Source organism: Balaenoptera physalus (genome assembly GCF_965194825.1).
Source record: "Balaenoptera physalus genome assembly, chromosome: 16".
Classification (NCBI taxonomy): Eukaryota; Metazoa; Chordata; class Mammalia; order Artiodactyla; family Balaenopteridae; genus Balaenoptera; species Balaenoptera physalus.
In genome coordinates, this window is record NC_138898.1 from 55,453,568 (window position 1) to 55,472,789 (window position 19,222).

Genomic DNA, 19,222 nt, shown 5'->3' on the forward strand with positions numbered 1-19,222 from the left:
ACAAGTTAAGAATGTTGCCTATAGCCTGAAATATACAGGATAGCCCATTCTCAAGCCTCTGACCTTTAAAGGTATAACACTTTTCCATTCATATAGAGATAAAAAGTTGCAGAACAGAGGATAACATTTATCCTGTTGGAGGTTTACATGAACATTGTAACCTGACCTTTGTGGGCAGCTGCAAGAACAAAGGATTCTGGCACCAAGAAGTCTGCAACAACCAACAACACCCCTTTCCCTTTTTAGTATAAAAGAAGCCTGAATTCTAATTTGGGCAAGATGGGTCTTCGGGACACTAAGTAATAGGGAAGAACCTTTTGTATTCTATTACAAGTTAACCACTAAAGGCATGCTGCCTATAAGCTTAAATTATACATAATAGCCGATCTCTGGGAACCCTGCCTCCCAGGTAATGAGCATTAAGCTAAAATACCTTTGTTTAGTTCACAGGAAACATCCTGACCAGGCCCACCTGTGAATGACTGCAGCGAGGAAGAAATTAACACATCTCCTCTGGAGGCTGATGGAAGCCAGGAAGTGTTTGACTTTGCTCCCTCTTTTTAAAAATTAATTAATTAATTAATTATTTGGCTGTGCCAGTTCTTAGTAGTGGCACACAGGATCTTTGTTGAGGCATGTGGGATCTAGTTCCCTGACCAGGGATCAAACTCAGGCCCCCTGCAGTGGGAGTGCAGAGTCTTAACCACTGGACCACCAGGGAAGTCCCTCTCCCTTTTAGTGTTTTTTCTATTTTTTAAAATAGATTTGTTTATTTATTTTGGCTGCGTTGGGTCTTCATTGCTGCACATGGGCTTTCTCTAGTTGTGGCGAATGGGGGCTACTCTTCGTTGCAGTGCGAGGGCTTCTCATTGTGGTGGCTTCTCTTGTTGCAGAGCACAGGCTCTAGGTGAGCAGGCTTCAGCAGTTGTGGCTCGCAGGCTCCAGAGAGCAGGCTCAGTAGTTGTGGCGCATGGGCTTAGTGGCTCCGCAGCATGTGGGATCCTCCAGGACCAGGGATTGAACCCTTGTCCCCCGCGTTGGCAGGCAGACTGCCAACCACTGTGCCACCGGGGAAGTCCCTCAGTTTGTTTTTTAACAAGCCCCAAAATACAGTTCTAGCGAAACCAGCTAACTAACCCAGGACTTCCTCCTTTGCTCACACCTACTTTTTTTTTTTTTTAATAGATCTTTATTGGAGTATAATTGCTTCACAATATGGTGTTAGTTTCTGTTACACAACAAAGCACATCAGCCATATGCATACACATGTCCCCATATCCCCTCCCTCTTGAGCCTCCTTCCCCTCCTCCCTATCCCACCCCTCTAGGTCATCACAAAGCACTGAGCCCATCTCCCTGTGCTATGCTGCTGCTTCCCACCAGCCAACTATTTTATATTCGATAGTGATATATGTCGATGCTGCTCTCACTTCACCCCAGCTTCCCCCTCCAACCCCATGTCCTGAGGTCCATTTTCTATGTCTATCTCTTCATTCCTGCCCAGCAACTAGGTTCATCAGTACCATTTTTCTTTTTTTTTTTTTAGTTCCATATATATGCGTTAGCATATGGTATTTGTTTTTCTCTTTCTGACTTACTTCACTCTGTATGACAGACTCTAGGTCCATCCACCTTACTACAAATAACTAAATTTCGTTTCTTTTTATGGCTGAGTAATATTCCACTGTATATATGTGCCACACCTTCTTTATCCATTCATCTGTCAATGGACATTTAGGTTGGTTCCATGTCCTGGCTATTGTAAATAGTGCTGCAATGAACATTGTGGTACATGTGTCTTTTTGAATTATGGTTTTCTCAGGGTATATGCCCAGTAGTGGGATTGCTGGGTCATATGGTAGTTCTATTTTTAGTTTTTTAAAGGACTTCCATACCATTTTCCATAGTGAATGTATCAATTTACATTCCCACCAACAGTGCAGGAGGGTTCCCTTTTCACCACACCCTTTCCAGCATTTATTGTTTCTAGGTTTTTGATAATGGCCATTCTGACCAGCGTGAGGTGATACCTCATTGTAGTTTTGATTTGCATTTCTCTAATAATTAGCGATGTTGAGCATCTTTTCATGTGCCTCTTGGCCATCTGTATGTCTTCCTTGGTGAAATGTCTATTTAGTCACCCCTGAAAGTCCTGAATGTGACTCCATTTGTATTGAACATCCAATCTGGAGAGATAGCAAGATTAGTGGTTGCCTGAGGGCCGGGGATGGAAACAGGGAGTGATTGCAAAGGACCCCAGAGGGTTTTAAGACAAAGCTGACAGGATGGGGGTTGGGTGTTGTGGCCTCTCCTTGGAGCCCTCAGTCCACAGGCTGTGACGGTTTATGGTGTACGTGGTTTACGTGTACTCTTCAGCTCTGAGTCATACATCTCCTGAAGATGCCTCTTCTGTTGCTGTTACCTTGTTCATACATTTTAGCAGGCTCTCTGGCTGAGAGCTCTGAGCCCTGGCAGGGCGTGGAATATAGGAAATAAGTTTCCCCCACTAAGAACACGAACAACGTTTATGCATTGGTATACGTTAATCAATCGAGGGAAAGAAGAAAGTTTAAGCAGTGTACCCAGTCTTTGCCTACTATAAACTCAATCTGCTTGATTACGATTGTTTCCTATGCTTGTCTCCTCACCTGACTGTCATCTCTATGAGGGCAGAGACCACCTCTGCTTTTCACTGCTTTTCCCAGCACTTTGCACAGTGCCTGGTGCACTGGAGGTGTTTCACGGATATTTCCTGAATAAATGGATGGGAACAGGGTCCTTGTTTGTATTTTCAGCTGTATTTTCCATGCCCAGAGCACAGCTTGGCACACAGAATGTTCTTAATCAATATTTATTGAATGAATGGGTGGAGTATTTGTCTGGGAATGACATTGTTTGCTCGTAAATAATAGGCGACTGATAACACCCCAGAGGTGGTGTGGATGTTATGGTGGAATATTTGTCTGGGAATGACATTGTTTGCTCGTAAATAATAGGCGACTGATAACACCCCAGAGGTGGTGTGGATGTTGGGTTTTCTAAGGAAACTCACAGCTAAGAGTCCCCCAGCTCATCTAAGCCTCAGGCAGTGTGCAAGGGGCTTAACCTGCACCATTTTATCAAATCCCTTCATGAATCCTAGAAGGTGGGTATCATTATGCTATCCATTATACAGAAAAGGAAATGGGGGCACAGAGAGGGCAAGCTACTGGCCCAAGGTCACACAGCTGTTAGCAGAGGAGGCAGCTGGCTCTGAAGCATGAGCCCTTAGCCCCTCTGCTCTCCTGCCCAGGAGGAACTTCTTTCTGGGGGGTGAGGGGCAGGGATGCATGTTTATTTTGGAGTCTGGGAAACCAAACTTGCTCTTATAAAACCCTTTTAGGAATTATAAACCAAGATCAATTTCTTCTGTCTGCACTGTGTTCTGTATCTCTTATGTAAAGTGCTATGAGGGTATTTACAATATGCTAGAACCTGGCTTTGAGGTTTCCAGAGGCAGGAGGTTCTGTCATACGCTCCATGTGTGGGGGTGACCTTAGGGGCCCTCATCCTGCGTGGACTTGCCAGACCAGGCTCAACAATGCTCAAAGCCCAAGCCCTCTTCCACCAGCTAAGACTTGGACACACATCCTAAAGAGCCCGGTTTTTCTTTTCTTTTTTCCTATTTAATTCTGCGAACATCTATTAAACACTTCTCTGCTCCAGGCAGTACAGTAGGAGCTGGGCACACAAAGAGAGCACAATATCGCTCATGCCCTAAGGTGGTTTAGCATCTGATGATAGAATCCACAAGTACACGAGTGTCAGAATAAGGTGCCCAAAGAGCCGTGTAAAAAAGAGGGAGGCAGGTGGGAGAATGGGAGAAGACTTCATGGGACAAGTGGCGTTCTAGGTGAATTTTACAGGACAAATAAAATCTTAACTGAACTGGGGGATGGGGTCAGGATGGGTAATCCAGATGGAAGAAAGGGAACAGTGAAGACCTGGGAAACACAGAGTGTCTTGGTGAAATGTTGCCGGGTCCAGTCTCCCTGACCACTGGTGTGGGAGGAGAGCAGAGGCACAGTCGCTGAGGGACAGAGAACCCAGGGACAGAGAATGGGACATGCTGACTTCAAGCTGATCTAGCTCTCGCTGTCACATCCCTTCCCCTCCTGGTGGCTGAATGAGAATCCAGCCTGCATGTTTAACAGGAGACATCAGGTAGTTCTGATGCAGGCAGCCACAGGCCACAGGTTGAGAAACTCTTCTAGGGAGGTCGTGAGCAGTGACAGGTTGAGAAACTCTTCTAGGGAGGTCGTGAGCAGTGACAGAACAAGGGAAATGAAGCCCCCCCTCAACACCATGGTAAATGCTCACAGGATCCATCTTCAGTAGAAGCTGAGGTGAAAAGACTCATCCACTGTTTTCACCTCTCTTCAGTGCCCGCGGCAACAGAAATCCAAAGAAGTGATTCAGGTGGGGTTTGCCTTGTAAATTTTTCTTCCCCGTTTGGATTAGGATTCCCTTTCCTTGCAAGTGACTTGTAAACTCAGGTTTCTCCTAGATCATTCCGTCCTGGTTTGGTAACTCAAGCCTTCCAAAAGTGAATCGGTGTCAGGCTCCATCAACTAATCCATCACAAATTCATATTAATCTTATATTACCCCCCGCCAACGCCCCCCGCCCCGGCCTACCCGGCCCAACCCAATCTGATTCTGTGCCTCTCTTGGTAAATTTTGTTTGAGAGGTAATGTGGAAGAAATTCCCGAAGAATACAAAGTGCCAAGTGGGTATTAAATTCTGGCTCCTGGTTTCCCAAGAAAACTACAATCTCAAAAGCAAGTCACACTTGCCAACAAAATCCAGGAATGTTCCTGTGGGCCTGACAGTTTAAGAGCACTTTCGGGAAGGCATCCGGGGGCAGCAGCAAAGAGGAATAGATAGAGGAGACCAACTCCCAAAGGACAGATTTAGAACTATTCCTCCCACTGGATTATTCAGTTGGGCACAGAAAGAGCAAAGGGTATTTTAATTCAGATTCTCAAATATGTTTAAATTATCACATACATATGACCATCAGCCACTAAGAGCCTTGCAGTCCGAAGACTGGGTTTTTAGCTTTTTTTTTTTTAATGCCCATGTGCACGTAGCCTGAAATCAGCACCATAGACACACCTGGACCTATAATTAGTTTCCAGGTCTTTTCCCAGACGAGATTAGTGTCAGGGCTCCACCTGACACTTTAGATATACTCACAGTGAAGCAGAACAGGAGGGAAGAGAAGCAAGCTGGGAATGAGAGAAACGTTGATGAGCCAGCTCCCCCCCCAACCCCCGGCCACTGCCTCGGGACAAGCTCCCACAGAATGGGACATCATCACTGCAGGAGCAGGTAACATTTACCTGGCACCTACTACATTACAGGTACCGTTCTCAGTACTCTACAGACATAACTGTCACAGCTGTGGAGGTAATATTGGGATGGGTGCTATAATTATCCCAAGTGAAGTTGTCTGAAAGGCTGAGGAACAAGACCCAACTCCCCACTCAACTGCACTCTAAATTTATTCATCTGCTCCGCGCCTGGGTCCATTCCAGCCCCACCTCCCCAGCCCTGCTCCCCGAGGGGATGACACTGGATTGCTTTGCTTCGGCTGCCTCCTTCTCAGGGTGAGACCCAGGCCCCAGGACTAAGGAAGGAATGATGAAAGGCGTGCGTTTCACCTTCCTGGCGGGTGGCAGGCGTGGAACCATCCTTGTCAGTGGCTGCTGGGTGGTGTCGGTGTGGGCGGCCGCAGCTCTCCATCTGCTGGCGGGAGTTCCGCCAGGACGGAGATGAAGCCACCCAGGGCCGCGACAGCCATGGCCGTGTTGTGGGAAGAGCAGCCATCTGGGGAGGCAGAGGCCCTGCTGTGAGTGCTGGCGGGGGATGGCCACCGTTCCATTGGGAGTACTTTTCAGATGTTCCCTCGGCCAGCCTGGGGACGTGCGGCCACCAGAACTGTGCTCGTCACTTGTCCCCTGGCTCAACGATCCCCCCTCTGCCCTTCTTTGCTCCAAACCCCAGTGCACCAACCCCTCCAAACTACATTTCCCAGACTGCCTTGCCCACCACAGGCAGGCACAGGTGGGGTGAGGGGAGAAGCCAGGGTATTTCTCCCCTTGCCCTTCTCTGTCTCCTCTGCGTCCAGCCTCTGCAGGCTCCACTCACCCCATCTCCTCTCACGGTCCCTCCAGCTCTGCCTCCAGGGAGGATGGGGGCTTCCTGCAGTGGTTAATGTCTGTGTTTTCTCACCTTTTCTGTTTTCAGCTCTTGCAGCACCTCTGAGTTCCCTATATTCAATTCCCTCTGCTGAAGTTCCTGATGCAGGTTCTGTTTTCCTGACTAGACTTTGACCGAGAGGGGTTATCTCTGTGACTTTCAGTGTGTAATACACCAAACCTTCTCTTTTATGTTCCCCTTACTGGAGACAGCATCTCTGGACTCCCCACTTTCAAAGAGGAGGGCATCAGAGACTCCTACCCTTCCCTCTAGCTCCCAAACACAAAGGCCCTCCACCCTGGCTCCTGGGTGATGCTGGGAGCCTGTTTTCCTTGAGTGCAAGCCATGTGTATCCTTTCTAGGTTTTGGTTTCATGTCTTGGTTATTTTCATTACCTGTAAATTGTTTTTCTCGCCTCTTCACTCTTCTCAAAAGATGCTGTTGGTACTGAATGGCTTTGGGTAATTCTTCATTTTCAGCAGCTGAGAGAAGAATGAAAGGTGAACTTCTCAAGATGGGTTTTTAAATATTACTGGCTAAGCCCCCTACTCTTCACAACACCTCAAGCAACTCAAGTCTTCTCTTGAATCTGGAGGCTCTTCCGGAAGTTTCCTCGTGCCCCTGGGTAGAGATACTTCCACACCACCTCAATCTGCATCTACTGATGTTTCCCAAATTGTGGTCCCCCAATCACCCATATCAGAGTGGCCAGAGGAGCTCATTGAAAATGGGGGTCTGCAGCACCTCCACCTGCTGAATCTATAGGTCTGGAGGCCTGAGAATCTTCATTTTATAAATGCCTCTGTTTTAAAACAGACTATCTTATTTCAAAAGCTTTGGTCTTTGAGCATCCTAAGCTTCTCATTTGGGAAGCCAGCATTTACTGGGAGCCTTGTCTGTACCTGGCAAAAGTTAGGTGGTTTCATCTGTATTATGTCTACTCCTCACAGCTCAGGAAGGTGGAGATTATTTTGCTCATTTATTTATAGACAGGAAAATTGAGGCTCAGAGAGGTGAAGTGACTTACTCCAAAGAGGACCAGCTGTCTGGTGTCACATGGCTGGAAAGGGGCTGCATCCTCTGCCTTTCCACCCTCCGCTTCTTCTTCTTTTTCTTTTTCTCTATTTCTTCTTTATTTTTTAAAATTTTTGGCCATGACTTGCGGCATGTAGGAATCTTAGTTCCCTGACCAGGGATCAAACCCTGAACCCGTGCCCCCTGAAGTGGAAGCATGGAGTCTTAACCACTGGACCGGTGGGGAAGTCCCAGATTCTTCTTTTTCAAAAAATTTTATTGAAGTACAGTTTACAATGTTGTGTTTAATTTCTGCTGTACAGCAAGTGACTCAGTTATACATATACATATTCTTTTTGATATTCTTTTCCATTATGGTTTATCATAGGATATTGAATATAGTTCCCTCCACCCCTGCTTCTATGTCACCACCTCTCAGACATCTCCCCTGACTATTCTGCCTAAAGCAGCTTCTCCAGTGTTCTTTTCTCTCTCAGCCTGATGTATCCTTCACAACCATTATCAGAACTCACATTTCACTTACTGGTTTGTTTAGGTGGTTTCTGTCTCTTTTCCTCTTTCCTCTTTTCCCTGCCTAGTTTCTCCAGAGCCTAGAACTGTGTCTGGCATATAGTAGGTGCTCAGGGAATACTTGATGAAGAAATGAATTTGTTAACACAGGTGCAGGGGTCCAATATCTTCCAACAAGACCGCCTCTCATCCTGCAAAGTTTTGGCTTCCAAAACTCCGAGCCTATTTCCACGTGTGTGTGTGTGTGTGCACGTGCATGTGTGTGCATGGACATGCATGTTGCCCATCTCTCTCTGCACCCCCCCCCAACACCAGTGCATCCTTTCCCCAACTGGCATAGAAGCCCAGCACCCCCACCCCCACCCCTGCTCCCAGCCAGGGAGGAAGTACAGCTCACCTGGCTTCCCAAAGCATCCTTCCTGCGGCTTCTGCCAGCTGAGAATGGCCTCCAGCCACCGGAGTTTGTAGAAGTCGGAGAAGCCACCGATTCCACAGAACATGACTGGAAGCAAAGACAGGGGACCCTCTGCAGGCCTACCCCCCAGGCCCACCTCTTCCCCCTCCCCAAGGCCACCATGGTGCCACCTGCTAGAGAGAGGCGGCACCAGGAGGTGGGCACTCAACACAGTGGCTGCAAGGAGGCAGCCCTGAGGGTCTGCCTTAGTAAGCAGGGGCCCCCAAACCTGGGTCCTGCCTTGGTCAGTCTGTCCAGAGCTCCGTCACTGGGTCAGATTTTTGGAGCAGGAAGCAGTCAAAACAGTGGCAGATAAAATACAGGATGCCCACTTAAATTTATTTCCAATAAATGACAAATTAAAAATTGTTAAGTAGGACTTCTCTGGTGGTCCAGTGGTTAAGACTAAGTGCTTCCACTCTTCCACTGCAGGGCACGCAGGTTTAATCCCTGGTTAGGGAACTAAGATCCAGCATGCCACACGGTGTGGCCAAAAAATTAAAAAAAAGAAAAAAATTAAGTATAGCCCATGCAATGTTTGGGATACACTTATACTAAAAATGTATTTGTTGTTTATCTGAAGTTCAAATTTGCCTGGGCCTCTTATATTTTCATTTGCTAAACCTGGCAGCCCTAGTGCATATGTGTGTGTTTGTGTGTGTGCCCAGAATCAGGGACACCCCGCTGCTTTGTTCCTAGAGCAGAATGCGGGGGCCCACTGTTTTCCATGAAGAGGTCCCGGGTGGGGTAGGCATATCCGATGGCCTCAGCTCTCCGGTTCAAGTCCATCATGTTGGCACAGAAGAGGTTCATGTAGCGCTGGCTCTGGCGGAACAGCCCCTTCGTGCATCCCCTCTGGGGGAACAAACACCAAGAGACAAGGAAGTTGGTGGTCTGAGCGACACATGCGCGCTGTTACAGGAAAAGACCTGCTGTTCGGAAACGGTTTTTTAAGTGGCTGCCTTTGGGGCAGGTCCTTTCCCTTTTCCCAAAATTTCTTCCCTATCCACACTCCCAGCCTGGTGGGGCTTAGTCACTGGGGGACAGAGAGAGCTGAGTTCGAGCCCCGGCTCTGCAGCTTAGGAGCTGTGCGACTTCCACCCACTAAGTTAAACTTTGTGAGCCTCAAGGGTTTTCATGGGGAAAGGGCGATGCCGATGGGAGCTGCACCCGAGGGGCGCTCGTGTCGGGGGGGGGGGCGGGCGGTACCATAACCTGGAAGTGCCTGACACGACGCCCGACACTAGGGGGCGCTCTAAAGCGCTCTGTCACCGCATTCTGATTCCAGCCTAACCCCGCAAGCAGGCAGCTACAGTGCTGCTCAAAGCCTGGGCCGTGGAGCGGTTGCACGGAGAGGACAGGGGATGAGAACAGGCTTTGGAAACTTCTATAGCAATATGTCAGAGCAACTTTCTATCTGCTGAATCTAGTAATCACAATAACTTTCCTTGTAACTTGGCTTTTATTGTATTTACAAAAACACTGGGCTGTGACAGCTTACAAATAAATAATAATAAAAAAATCTATTAGACAAAATCAGCAAGTCCTTTCTTGGCTAAGAATTTCTGGACATTGAGTAACATTTTTGAATGGAGATAGCAAGCCCTACTTTGTATATAAATAAATATATGTTTAAAATGAATATTTAGCGGGAGTTCCTTGGTGGTCTAGTGGTTAGGATTCGGTGCTTTCACTGCCATGGCCCGGGTTCATTCCCTGGTCAGAGAACTGAGATCCCATAAGCCCCACGGTGAGGCCAAAATAAAATAAAATAAAATGTGTATCTAGCAAATCTTGGCCTTGGAAGAGTGTTTGGGCACAGGAGAAGTGATGGTGGGGCTGTTTTGGTCTTGGTTTGGTTTTCTGGAAGCAGCTAGCTACTGACTTTGTTCTAAGACCTTTTTCCATCTGTTGTTTATTGAGTTCTTTCTGCTGCTTCCCTCTCTCTTTTTCTAATGCCCTATGATCCAGTTCAGCATGCAGAGTTCTCTGTGCAACAGAATCTCATCCCCCCACCACCATTGTGGTTGGATTTCATGGCTAAAAATGACAGGCTGCTCACTTCCGCCTCCTGAGGTCTGAAGCAGGGGTTTAAAACCTGCTTATTTTCCAGCTGTGAACATACGAAACCACACTGTCTCCAGCCCCTTTCAGTCATTCTTCCTCCTCCTTGGGCTGTGGCTGAGCCCACACCAGGCACTCACCATTCTGGCCGAGAGGAAGAAGAGCAGCTGGTGAGACAGGCAGTAGCCAGAGCAGCCGGGCCTGGTCATGAGGGTCTTGCAGAAATCAGAGAGCCTGCAGGGCTGGCTGCTGTTTGTCCTGTGGGAGAAGTGGTTCCAAGCTGTTAAAAGCGTCCAGAATGAAGCCCAAGGGCACGGAGCCTTTCTTGGTCCTGATGCCCCCTCTAGTTATTAGACCCCCCAGTAGGGTCCAGGCACACAGCTGTGCCAGATAAACACAGGTGTCCTGTGTCTGGATTGGCTACATTGTTCCCCCCCCGCACAGGGGGGGCGATGCTGGAGCTATCCTGGGTGAGGGGAGCCACCAGGGGCTGCGACTTCCTATTTCTCCGTGGGACCCCCAAGTACCATCTTTCCCAGAATTGCCCTAAACAGCAGATCCCTGGACCCAGAACAGCAGATCCCCGGGCCTGGCATGCCCACCCCCCCGTGCCAGGCCTGGCCTGCCCCATGGAAGGGACAGGGCAGGTCCCTCACTGGAGCATAGCCCCTCTGCAAGCCCAGCTCTGTCCTGGCCCGAACACCTCTCTGAAGGATGCTGAGAGGGTGGGAGCTCGGGCACCTGCTGCCCCTTCTGCTCATGGGTTCCATGGGTCCCTGCACCTAGGGCTGCCCCTCGGGGGTTTGCTCCAAGCCCACTGCTCAGCAGGTGAGCTAAACTAGGCTGGGTCCTTCTTTCTGCGGCCTACAGCCCTGTTCTGCTTTCTGGGACTGGTTCTCCTAGCCAGATGCAGTTCACATTTGTTCTACAGAACCATAAAACAAATGTGAACTGCATCTGGAGAGGAGAACCGGTCCACCATGGGAGGTCAGCCCCCTGCAGTAGGGTCAGGTAAGGTTCTGGAGGAAGGATGCTGGAGCTGGCCCTCAAGTGTGAGCAGAGTTACTTAGGCACAGGGCCTGGGGTGGGGCAGGGTGGGAGGAGGCCCCACAGAGGCAACTGCTGGGCACAGGCAAAGGCTTTAAGTGGGAGGGAGCTGATGCCTTTGAGAGTCTGAAGAGAGGCCCCAGGGCCTGGACCGGAGTGGCCTGGGGACCTGGAAGGGCAGAGGAGTTGGGACTTTTCCTGAGAACAAGGAAGCTTCACACTGGGGTGGGGTGTTCACATGTGCTTTTTGGAAAGATCCCTCTGGTGTGGGGAGACCAGCCAGTTGGGGAGTGCAGGGCGTGGAGGTAGGTGATTGGAGCAGGCTGGAAGCCTCGGGTGGAGAGAGGGGCGCTGACTCACAGGGATGAGGGTGGGAGAAGGAACAGCTCTTGGGGGAGCTGGCGCCTGGTTTTGCCCAAACCCCTGGGGATTTGGAGAGTGAGTGGGACGGGAGGACTGGCGGAGGGCAAGCACTTTGGGGTTTTCCGGAAGCGGGGCCCGTCCAGGGGGCCCACCCGGTTCCCAGCAGCTGCACCAGGCACAGGTCACTGTGCTCCTCTGAGAAGGAGTCCTGCTGCTCAAACGTGGAGTAGACCATGGAGGCCCTGGTGCGGGTCCAGATGTGCGGGAGTTTCCAAAACCCAGGCTCAATGGCTGGCTGGAACTCTGGCAGAGAGGAGAGGGTTGCGGGGAGACCCAGGAGCAGTGGGCCATGCCAAGCTTAACTGCCCCCCAGGTTCCTGTGGTTTTGAGCCCAGGAACTGGCTGTCCCTCCCCCGGCAGCCCTGAGCACACTCGGATGCCTTCAGGGCTCCAAGCCTGGCCTGAGGGTTGGACACTGCATTTGAAACACTCAGGAAGCTCTTTCTCTAAAAAAATTTTAAAAAATCACTAGGAACAGTGTTGGGACAGGCTCTGACTAAATCTATCGCATCCCATGGAAGCTTGAGACATATAAGTAGGGTTAGTTGCCACCTTTTGTTCCGTTAGAATGTGGACCTCTTATGGAACAGACTTCACGGTGATACGGGTTGGGATGGTCTTAAGGACCAGGCCTGGGAGAGGGTGGAGGACGCCGACTGCAGAGGGACAGGCCGAAGCTCGGGAGGGCTGGGGTCTGGTCATGATGACTGGCCAGTTATCTCCCCACTCACCCCCATGGACCTGGGAGCTGGGAGCCTGGGAGGCAGGGCTGGACCATACAAGGAGCTGGTTTATATACCCACCCACCCACCCCCACCCAGGAACAACTCAGGCCAGGGCTTATAGGGTGGGACTCTTGGTAGGGTGACTCAAGGCTGACAAAGAGACAGAGGCTCTGCATTATAGGGCACAAGAAAGATGCTAGCAAGATGCTAATGTTTGGGGACTTCCCTGGTGGTACAGTGGTTAAGAATCCGCCTGCCAATACAGGGGACATGGGTTTGAGCCCTGGTCTGGGAAGATCCCATATGCCGTGGAGCAACTAAGCCCACGTTCACAACTACCGAGCCTGCGCTCTAGAGCCCGCGAGCCACAACTACTGAGCCCACACGCCACAACTACTGAAGCCCGTGCCCTCTAGAGCCTGTACTCCGCAACAAGAGAAGCCACCATGATGAGAAGCCTGCGCACCGCAACGAAGAGTAGCCCCTGCTCGCTGCAACTAGAGAAAGCCCGCGCGCAGCAATGAAGACCCAACGCAGCCAAAAAATAAACTAAAAAAAAAAGAAGAAAATTAAAAAAAAAAAAAGATACTAATGTTTGCCATGCAAAGGGCCGGATTACCTTTTAGATCTCTAACCTCCCTCTCCTCTGGTTTAGGATGGAGGCCCCCAAGCCTGGACGTGAGCTGAACAAATGAGGGAGACCCGTTCCCTACTTTCCACCGGCTCTGTGTGGGTGGGAGAGGTCATCTCAAGCTGAAGTCAAGGATGACAGAACATCCCCAGGGCAGCTGGTTACAGAGCATCCTGGACCCTCCCTTACACCGGAAGGAGCTCCACTAGGTTATTTCAGTAGACACTCCCAGAAGCCGTCTGTGTTCCTGAAGAAACAGGACTCCACCCACGCTCTTACCTCTTAGGTACTTGGGGTCACTCAGGTTGAGGTAGAAGATGGATCTGTGGAGAAGAGGAGCCAGCTTTTCCGCCAGCTTCCCTGCACGCAGGCCAAGTGGCTGCACCTGGGGGTCCCGGGCCCACTTCTCCTGAACACTTTTGAGCTGCACTGGGCGAGAGCAGAGTTCATTCATTCCAACATTGGACAAACCACATGGGCAGGAAAAAAATATCCCCAGTTATAATGCTTACTGAGCCTCTCAGCTTCTTCCAGCTCCTGAGGGGAAAAAATTCCCAGAGCTTTTTGAAAATTAGGCCTCTGTGGGGCTCAGCTGGGTACTGGGGGTGGGGCCAGAGTGAGGGAAAGTGGTGGCTAAGAGCTTGATTTCTGGAGGGGGGCCAGGGTTCAAATCCTGACTCTAATGCTTTCTTGTTGGGTGACCAGAGAAAGTCAGTTAATTTCTCTCTGCTTCACTTTCTTCATCTGTAGAATGAAGATAATGATAGTCCTTACTCCTTGGAGAAGGAGGTCATAAGGATTAAATGAACTAATGCATACAGAGGACTTAACATTGTCCAGAGTGCAAAGGAAGCACTTAATAAAGTTCAGCTATTACTATTAGTTAGAGAGACTTAGGGTTTGCAGTCCAGGAGAAAAAAATGAGGGAGGAACCCAGATTGCAGAGTGGAGAGCCACTGTGTACAGTTGAGCAGGTTGTACACTGCACAAAGGCAGCACACACTAATATCATGGGTTTGTAACATGTTTTAAGACAATTTTCCAGCAGATGGCAGTCAAGTGACTTAAGAAAGGTGGCACATTTTTCTAATTCTCCCAGAGGTGCCCTGTGGACTAGCAGGGGTAGGAGAGGATGGTGGTGGCTGGAAGAGGAGGTCATGAGGTAGCCAGAAAGAGACGAGATGTGAGGGAGAGCATCAGTGCAGGGCTGAGAGGGTGAGATGATGTAGGGCAGTTGCCTTTAGGTAGGGCACTGTGTTGGGGAGGGTGGACGAGGTTTAAGGAGGGTGCTGAGCTAGTCTTGTGGGGTGATGGGCTCTGTGACACCCTCCCCCAACTTGGCTCCCTCTCTGAACTCAAACCAGGCAGTCTAGTTCTGAAGCCTTGTTCTAGACCATTGGCTCTACCTGTAGATGGAGGGTCCTGCAGCGGCACCCAGGAGGGATGCTGAATCATCAAAGAGACCAGGTGAACCCAACCTGGCCTCATGGTGATCCTGGGTCCTGAGGCTTGTTTCTGTTTCTTCCTGCATGTGTGGCAGCTGCTGCTACATTCTGGAACCCCCTCATGGCTGACAGAGGCAGCTGGAGGGACCCTTTGCTCTCTTAGGTCAATGTCCACCTGTCTAGCACCAAGTGGAGAGGACCCGGGCGATCAATGGGTATTTTGTTGCTACTGGACTCCTTCCAGAATGTGAACCCCTTCTCTCTCTCCTGCGAAGGCTGAGAATGCAGGCAGGACCCTCAGAAGGAGTGCTGTGGTAGGCAGCTAATTTTCAGGCCCCTTCAGCCCCCTCCCACTTGGAATGGGGCTGACCTGTGAAACCAACAAGAACTTAGGGAAATAGTGACATGTGACTTCCAAGGCTCGGTTGTAAAAGACATTGAGGCTTCCACCTGGCTCTCTCCTGGGTCACTCGCTCTGGGTGAAGCGGCCGCCACGTTGTGAGGATGCTCAAGCAGCCCAGGGAGGGGACCGTGTTGTGGGGAACCGAGGCCCACAGCCACTAGCCAGCACCACCGCTCCAGGCCTGTGAGTGAGTGAGGTAGCTCATCCAGCCCCAGTGAAGCCTTCAGATGACCACAGCTCCGCTGGCCTCTGGATGGCAACCTGAGTCAGAACCACCCAGCTAAGCTGCTCCTGGATTCCTGACCCATAAAAACCATGTGATAACAACTGTTGTTGTGGTTTCAAGCAGCTAAATCCTGGGGTAATTTGTTGTGCAGCCATCGGTTATTGCAAGGAGAAGGGGCAGCGACCGTGGAGAGGGGAAGAGGGTGCGGCCCTGGTTGAGGCTGTTACGCGGCACCCACTTGGACCACTGTTTCCCTCCTTCCAGCTGCGGCTGCCCTGGAATGACTCAAAGAACAGTGCAGAGTCAGACAGTGCAGGGTTCGAATCTACCTCCTCTGACTCGCTGTGTGACCTCGGACATTTTCTAAAGCCTATCCCCTCCTTGGCAAAAAGGGGATGATAATAATAATGGACTTATGTCAAGGGTTATGGGGAGAAGTCAGTGAACACCCCATGTGTGTGCTCAGGTCTGCCAGTGCTTAGCGGGTACCCAGTAAACATCAGCTTTTACTGTCGTGGGCACCCCAGAGGGCACGGAGCCCAGGTAGCCACCTGCCCCTCCCCTCCCTCTCCATAAGGAAACACAGACCCATGGGGCTGCTACTAAGAGCCTGTCACCACGATCTGGAATGTTCATTCAACCACTTCTCCACGACCAGTGCTGTGCTCAGCACCCAGGGGGGACATAAAAGTCAGGACGATGGCCACATTGCCCTCAAGGGGTGTTACAGCAGGTGGATTTGAATCCTAGACCCCCTTCTTATCAGCTGTGAGGTGTCAGGAGGCCACTGAACCTCTCTGTGCCTCAATTTCCCCACCTGTAGAAGGAGCAAAACCGAGCACCCTCTCTGGGTTGTTGGGTGATTACATGTGGCCGGTGCCCAGGCAGCACCCAGGCGTGTCTGTGGGGCCCTGTTGAGGCTTCGTGGGCCCGAGACGCTTTTGCCTTTGTTGGCCCCCTCCTCCATTAAAAAAGTACATTGAAGATTGCTTTACAACTGGGATGGTATAAAGACAGATAAAGACAGAATGTAATATATTGAAGCATTTTCTTTGACCTAAAAGTTCACTTTTTGGGACTTCCCTGGTGGCCTAGCCTAGTAGCCAAGCTTTCACTGCTGTGGCCTGGGTTCAATCCCTGGTCAGGGAACTGAGATCCTGCAAGCCGCGTGGCGTCGCCAAAAAAAAAAAAAAAAAAGTTAACATCCTTCTTCCTATTTTAAGAAAAATTAAAACATTTTCATGGGTCCCTAAAAGTATCGTGCACCTAATGGGGAAATCGGCCCTGTGTGTTTATTATGATTAATTTCTAGAGGAGTAAGACGGGGCTGGGGTTAAAAGAAGGAGACCATGGCATCTGTCTTGCCGCACCCTGGTCCTGGCTTGGAGGGGAGGGGACCGGGATCTTGAGGGTCTCCAGGATGCAGCCTGGGGGAGAGGGGGTCAGGGGTGTGGGGAGGACACAGGAGGCCCCAAGGCAGTGAGGCCAAGATGCAGGTGCAGACCCATCCCAGAGCCCCACCTCCTGCTGGGATCTGGAGTCCCGGTGGGTGGAAAGCAGCCCTGGCAACGCAGAGGGGGTGGTACAGGAGTGGGGCCAGCCAGAGCCCCAGGCCGACACCAAGCTGGCTCTTTGTCACTTGCGTCAGGGAGCGGCTCCCTGCAACCTGTGGTGTGTGTGTGGGGTGGCTCCCTGTTTTTCTTGGCCTATCTCCAGCCCCCTCCTTGGGGATCTTACATCCCTCAAAGCTGAACAAACACTTGGCCCTTTTCTAGGAGACTTCAGGCAGCTTTGGCTGGACGTGGTGGGAGCTGAGGCTGCCACCCTCCCGTGACTACCCCTTCACAGGGCCCACTCCCTCTGCCCGCTTTTGTCCTAGCATGTCAGGAGGAAGGGACTGTCAAATGAATCATTTCCTCCTGGGAAAATAATAATTTCCAAATCTTTTCTTGAGGGGCCTCTGAATCCTTCCTGCTTTTAAAAAAATTGATCACAGCGGGGCTCCAGACACCCAAAAGGAGCAAGCCACCCTGTGCCCCTCTTTCCTTATAGTTAAAGCAGACTATTTGGGGACCAGAAGGTGGGCAGGTCCCAGAGGTGCAGAGCAGGCAGGTGACAGGCAGAGAACTGGATTCCCGGTGGCCAGTCCGGGACAACGAAAGCGCACCCACCTTCCAGCACCCGGAAGCCCACCACGCCATCCAGGTTGATTTCGGGCAGCCTCTTCTTCAGGAAGGACGTGGCTCTCTCCAGCGCAGAGAGGATGAGGCCCGTGATGGTGGCCTTGCCCTCTGGGGTGTCTGGCGGTGGCAGCAAGGAGGGCTGCAGTGGCCGGGGTGCCAGCAACAAGAGCAGGAGGAGCAGGAGCCCTGGGCTGGACATGGCTGGCCTTCTGCGAGAGTCTGGGGAGCGCTTCAGCCCCGGGCCAGCCTGCCTCCACACTCCCTCCTCCTCCTCCCCCTTTCCCTGCAGAGCTGCAGAGGAGTGGCCGGGTAGGGCTGATCCAGCAGCTGTGGGGGGGGGGGGGGTGGTGGCCTGGGCAGAGAGCTCTCAAAGGGCAGCTGCAGGGGACTGACTCTGGGGGTGGCAGCCCTGGACGTGGAGCCAGCTGGCCGAAGGCTGGAGAGAGGGGCCTACCCTTTCCTTCTCACCCCTGACTCTCCAGGCCCACAGGCTATCTTTGATCTAGCAATTGCAAAGGTTTTTTTGGTTTTTTTCTTTTAATTTTATTTATTGTTTTTGGCTGCATCGGGTCTTAAGTTGCGGCATGTGGGATCTTTCGATGCAGGATGCGGACTCTTCGTTGTGGCGCGTGGGCTTCTCCCTAGTTGTGGCGTGCGGGTTTTCTCTCTCTAGTTGAGGCGCGTGAGCTCAGTAGTTGTGGCACACAGGCTTAGTTGCCCGGCGGCATGTGGGATCTTAGTCCCTGACCAGGGATCGAACCCGCATCCCCTGCATTGCAAGGAGGATTCTTTACCACTGGACCACCAGGGAAGTCCCTTTTTTAAAAATAAGTTTGGGATAAGCTCATTTGAGGGCACACCTGCCCCCTGAACTGAGCAGACGATTTCTTAGAGTGGAGCCTGTCCAGTAGGGACAGAATATGAGCTGCAAAGGGTGAGCTTCGTGGGTGCTTCAAAATCGTCTAGTGGCCACATTAAAAAAAAGCAAAGAGAAGCAGGTGAAATGAATTTTAACAATCTATTTTATTTGAACAAATAGATCCCAATATCCAAAATATTATCTTTTCAACTTGCTGTCAACATGAAAAATCAATAAAAATTAATTTTTTGCATTCTTTTTTTAATATCATTTTTCTCCTACAAAGTCTTTGAAATCTGGGGAGTATTACACTCGTGGCACATTTCAGCTCAGGCTGGGTACATTTCAAGAGACCCACAGCCACGTGTGCTTCTTGTATCGGGACAGTGAGGACTTAGTGCCCTCATGCAGCCCACTCACTGTGAAAGTACATCTGTTTCCCTGCAAAATGTCACTGTTGGAGTATTGGGTGCTGTCCCGAACCTCACTGGAACTACTACGTGTATGCATGCCATATGCCCTTTCTAAAGAAATCTGAATTCAGAAACGTATCTGGTCCCCAGGGTTTCAGTTAAGAGATTATAGATCTGTAAGAATAAAAATACCACCACCAAAATGTGCATCTGATGTTCCTTGTGGGCAGGCTCCAGGTCAGGGTTTCTCAATCTTTTTATTTTTCATTCTTGCCCTTCTCCAGCCTTGTAAGACATTTCCCTGTGAACATTTAAAAATAATAGCTTTTTTGAGATATAATTTGTTACCGAGTCCAAGCTCGCTCCATTCGCCGCACGACAGGCCAATGAATGGGGAGACGAGGTGTTTTGGGAAGGAGTATGACTTTATTCGGAAAGCTGGCAGACCGAGAAGACAGCAGACTAGTGTCTCCGGTAAACCATCTTATGGGGTTTGGATGCCAGTTTCTTTTATAGTACAGAGAAGGGGAGGAGATGAGGAAGTAAAGTAAAAAGGCCATAA

The 19,222-nt window shown here is 50.4% G+C and overlaps 1 protein-coding gene across 2 annotated transcripts; it reads right to left on the bottom strand.

Annotated features, from left to right (window-relative positions):
* Window positions 1-5,527: 5,527 nt before the first annotated feature.
* Window positions 5,528-17,655, bottom strand: LOC309644851 (UPF0764 protein C16orf89). 2 transcript variants are annotated; one of them, XM_082429077.1, is made up of 8 exons: window positions 17,377-17,655; window positions 13,411-13,560; window positions 11,868-12,018; window positions 10,446-10,563; window positions 8,961-9,096; window positions 8,185-8,289; window positions 6,638-6,724; window positions 5,528-5,870 (listed from the first exon to the last, which is right to left on the bottom strand). In XM_082429077.1, the coding sequence occupies exons 1-8, from the start codon at window positions 17,585-17,587 to the stop codon at window positions 5,740-5,742; spliced, it is 1,089 nt and encodes a 362-aa protein (XP_082285203.1). In that variant the 5' UTR covers window positions 17,588-17,655; the 3' UTR covers window positions 5,528-5,739. The 2 variants fall into 2 exon arrangements, with proteins under 2 accessions (XP_082285203.1, XP_082285204.1); XM_082429078.1 differs by having other exon boundaries at window positions 13,411-13,555; window positions 17,377-17,542.
* Between the last annotated feature and the right edge of the window lie 1,567 nt (window positions 17,656-19,222).

What these genes read in the sequence shown, in the direction of transcription:
- LOC309644851 (XM_082429077.1), bottom strand. Translation starts at nt 17,587, where the DNA reads ATGTCCAGCCCAGGGCTCCTGCTCCTCCTGCTCTTGTTGCTGGCACCC. An exon ending in AGGATGCTTTGGGAAGCCAG is followed by an intron (nt 6,725 to 8,184) that starts GTGAGCTGTACT and finishes TTCTTCTCTCAG; the next exon opens with CTGCTGAAAATGAAGAATTA. An exon ending in GCGAGAAAAACAATTTACAG is followed by an intron (nt 5,871 to 6,637) that starts GTAATGAAAATA and finishes CTGCCTCCCCAG; the next exon opens with ATGGCTGCTCTTCCCACAAC.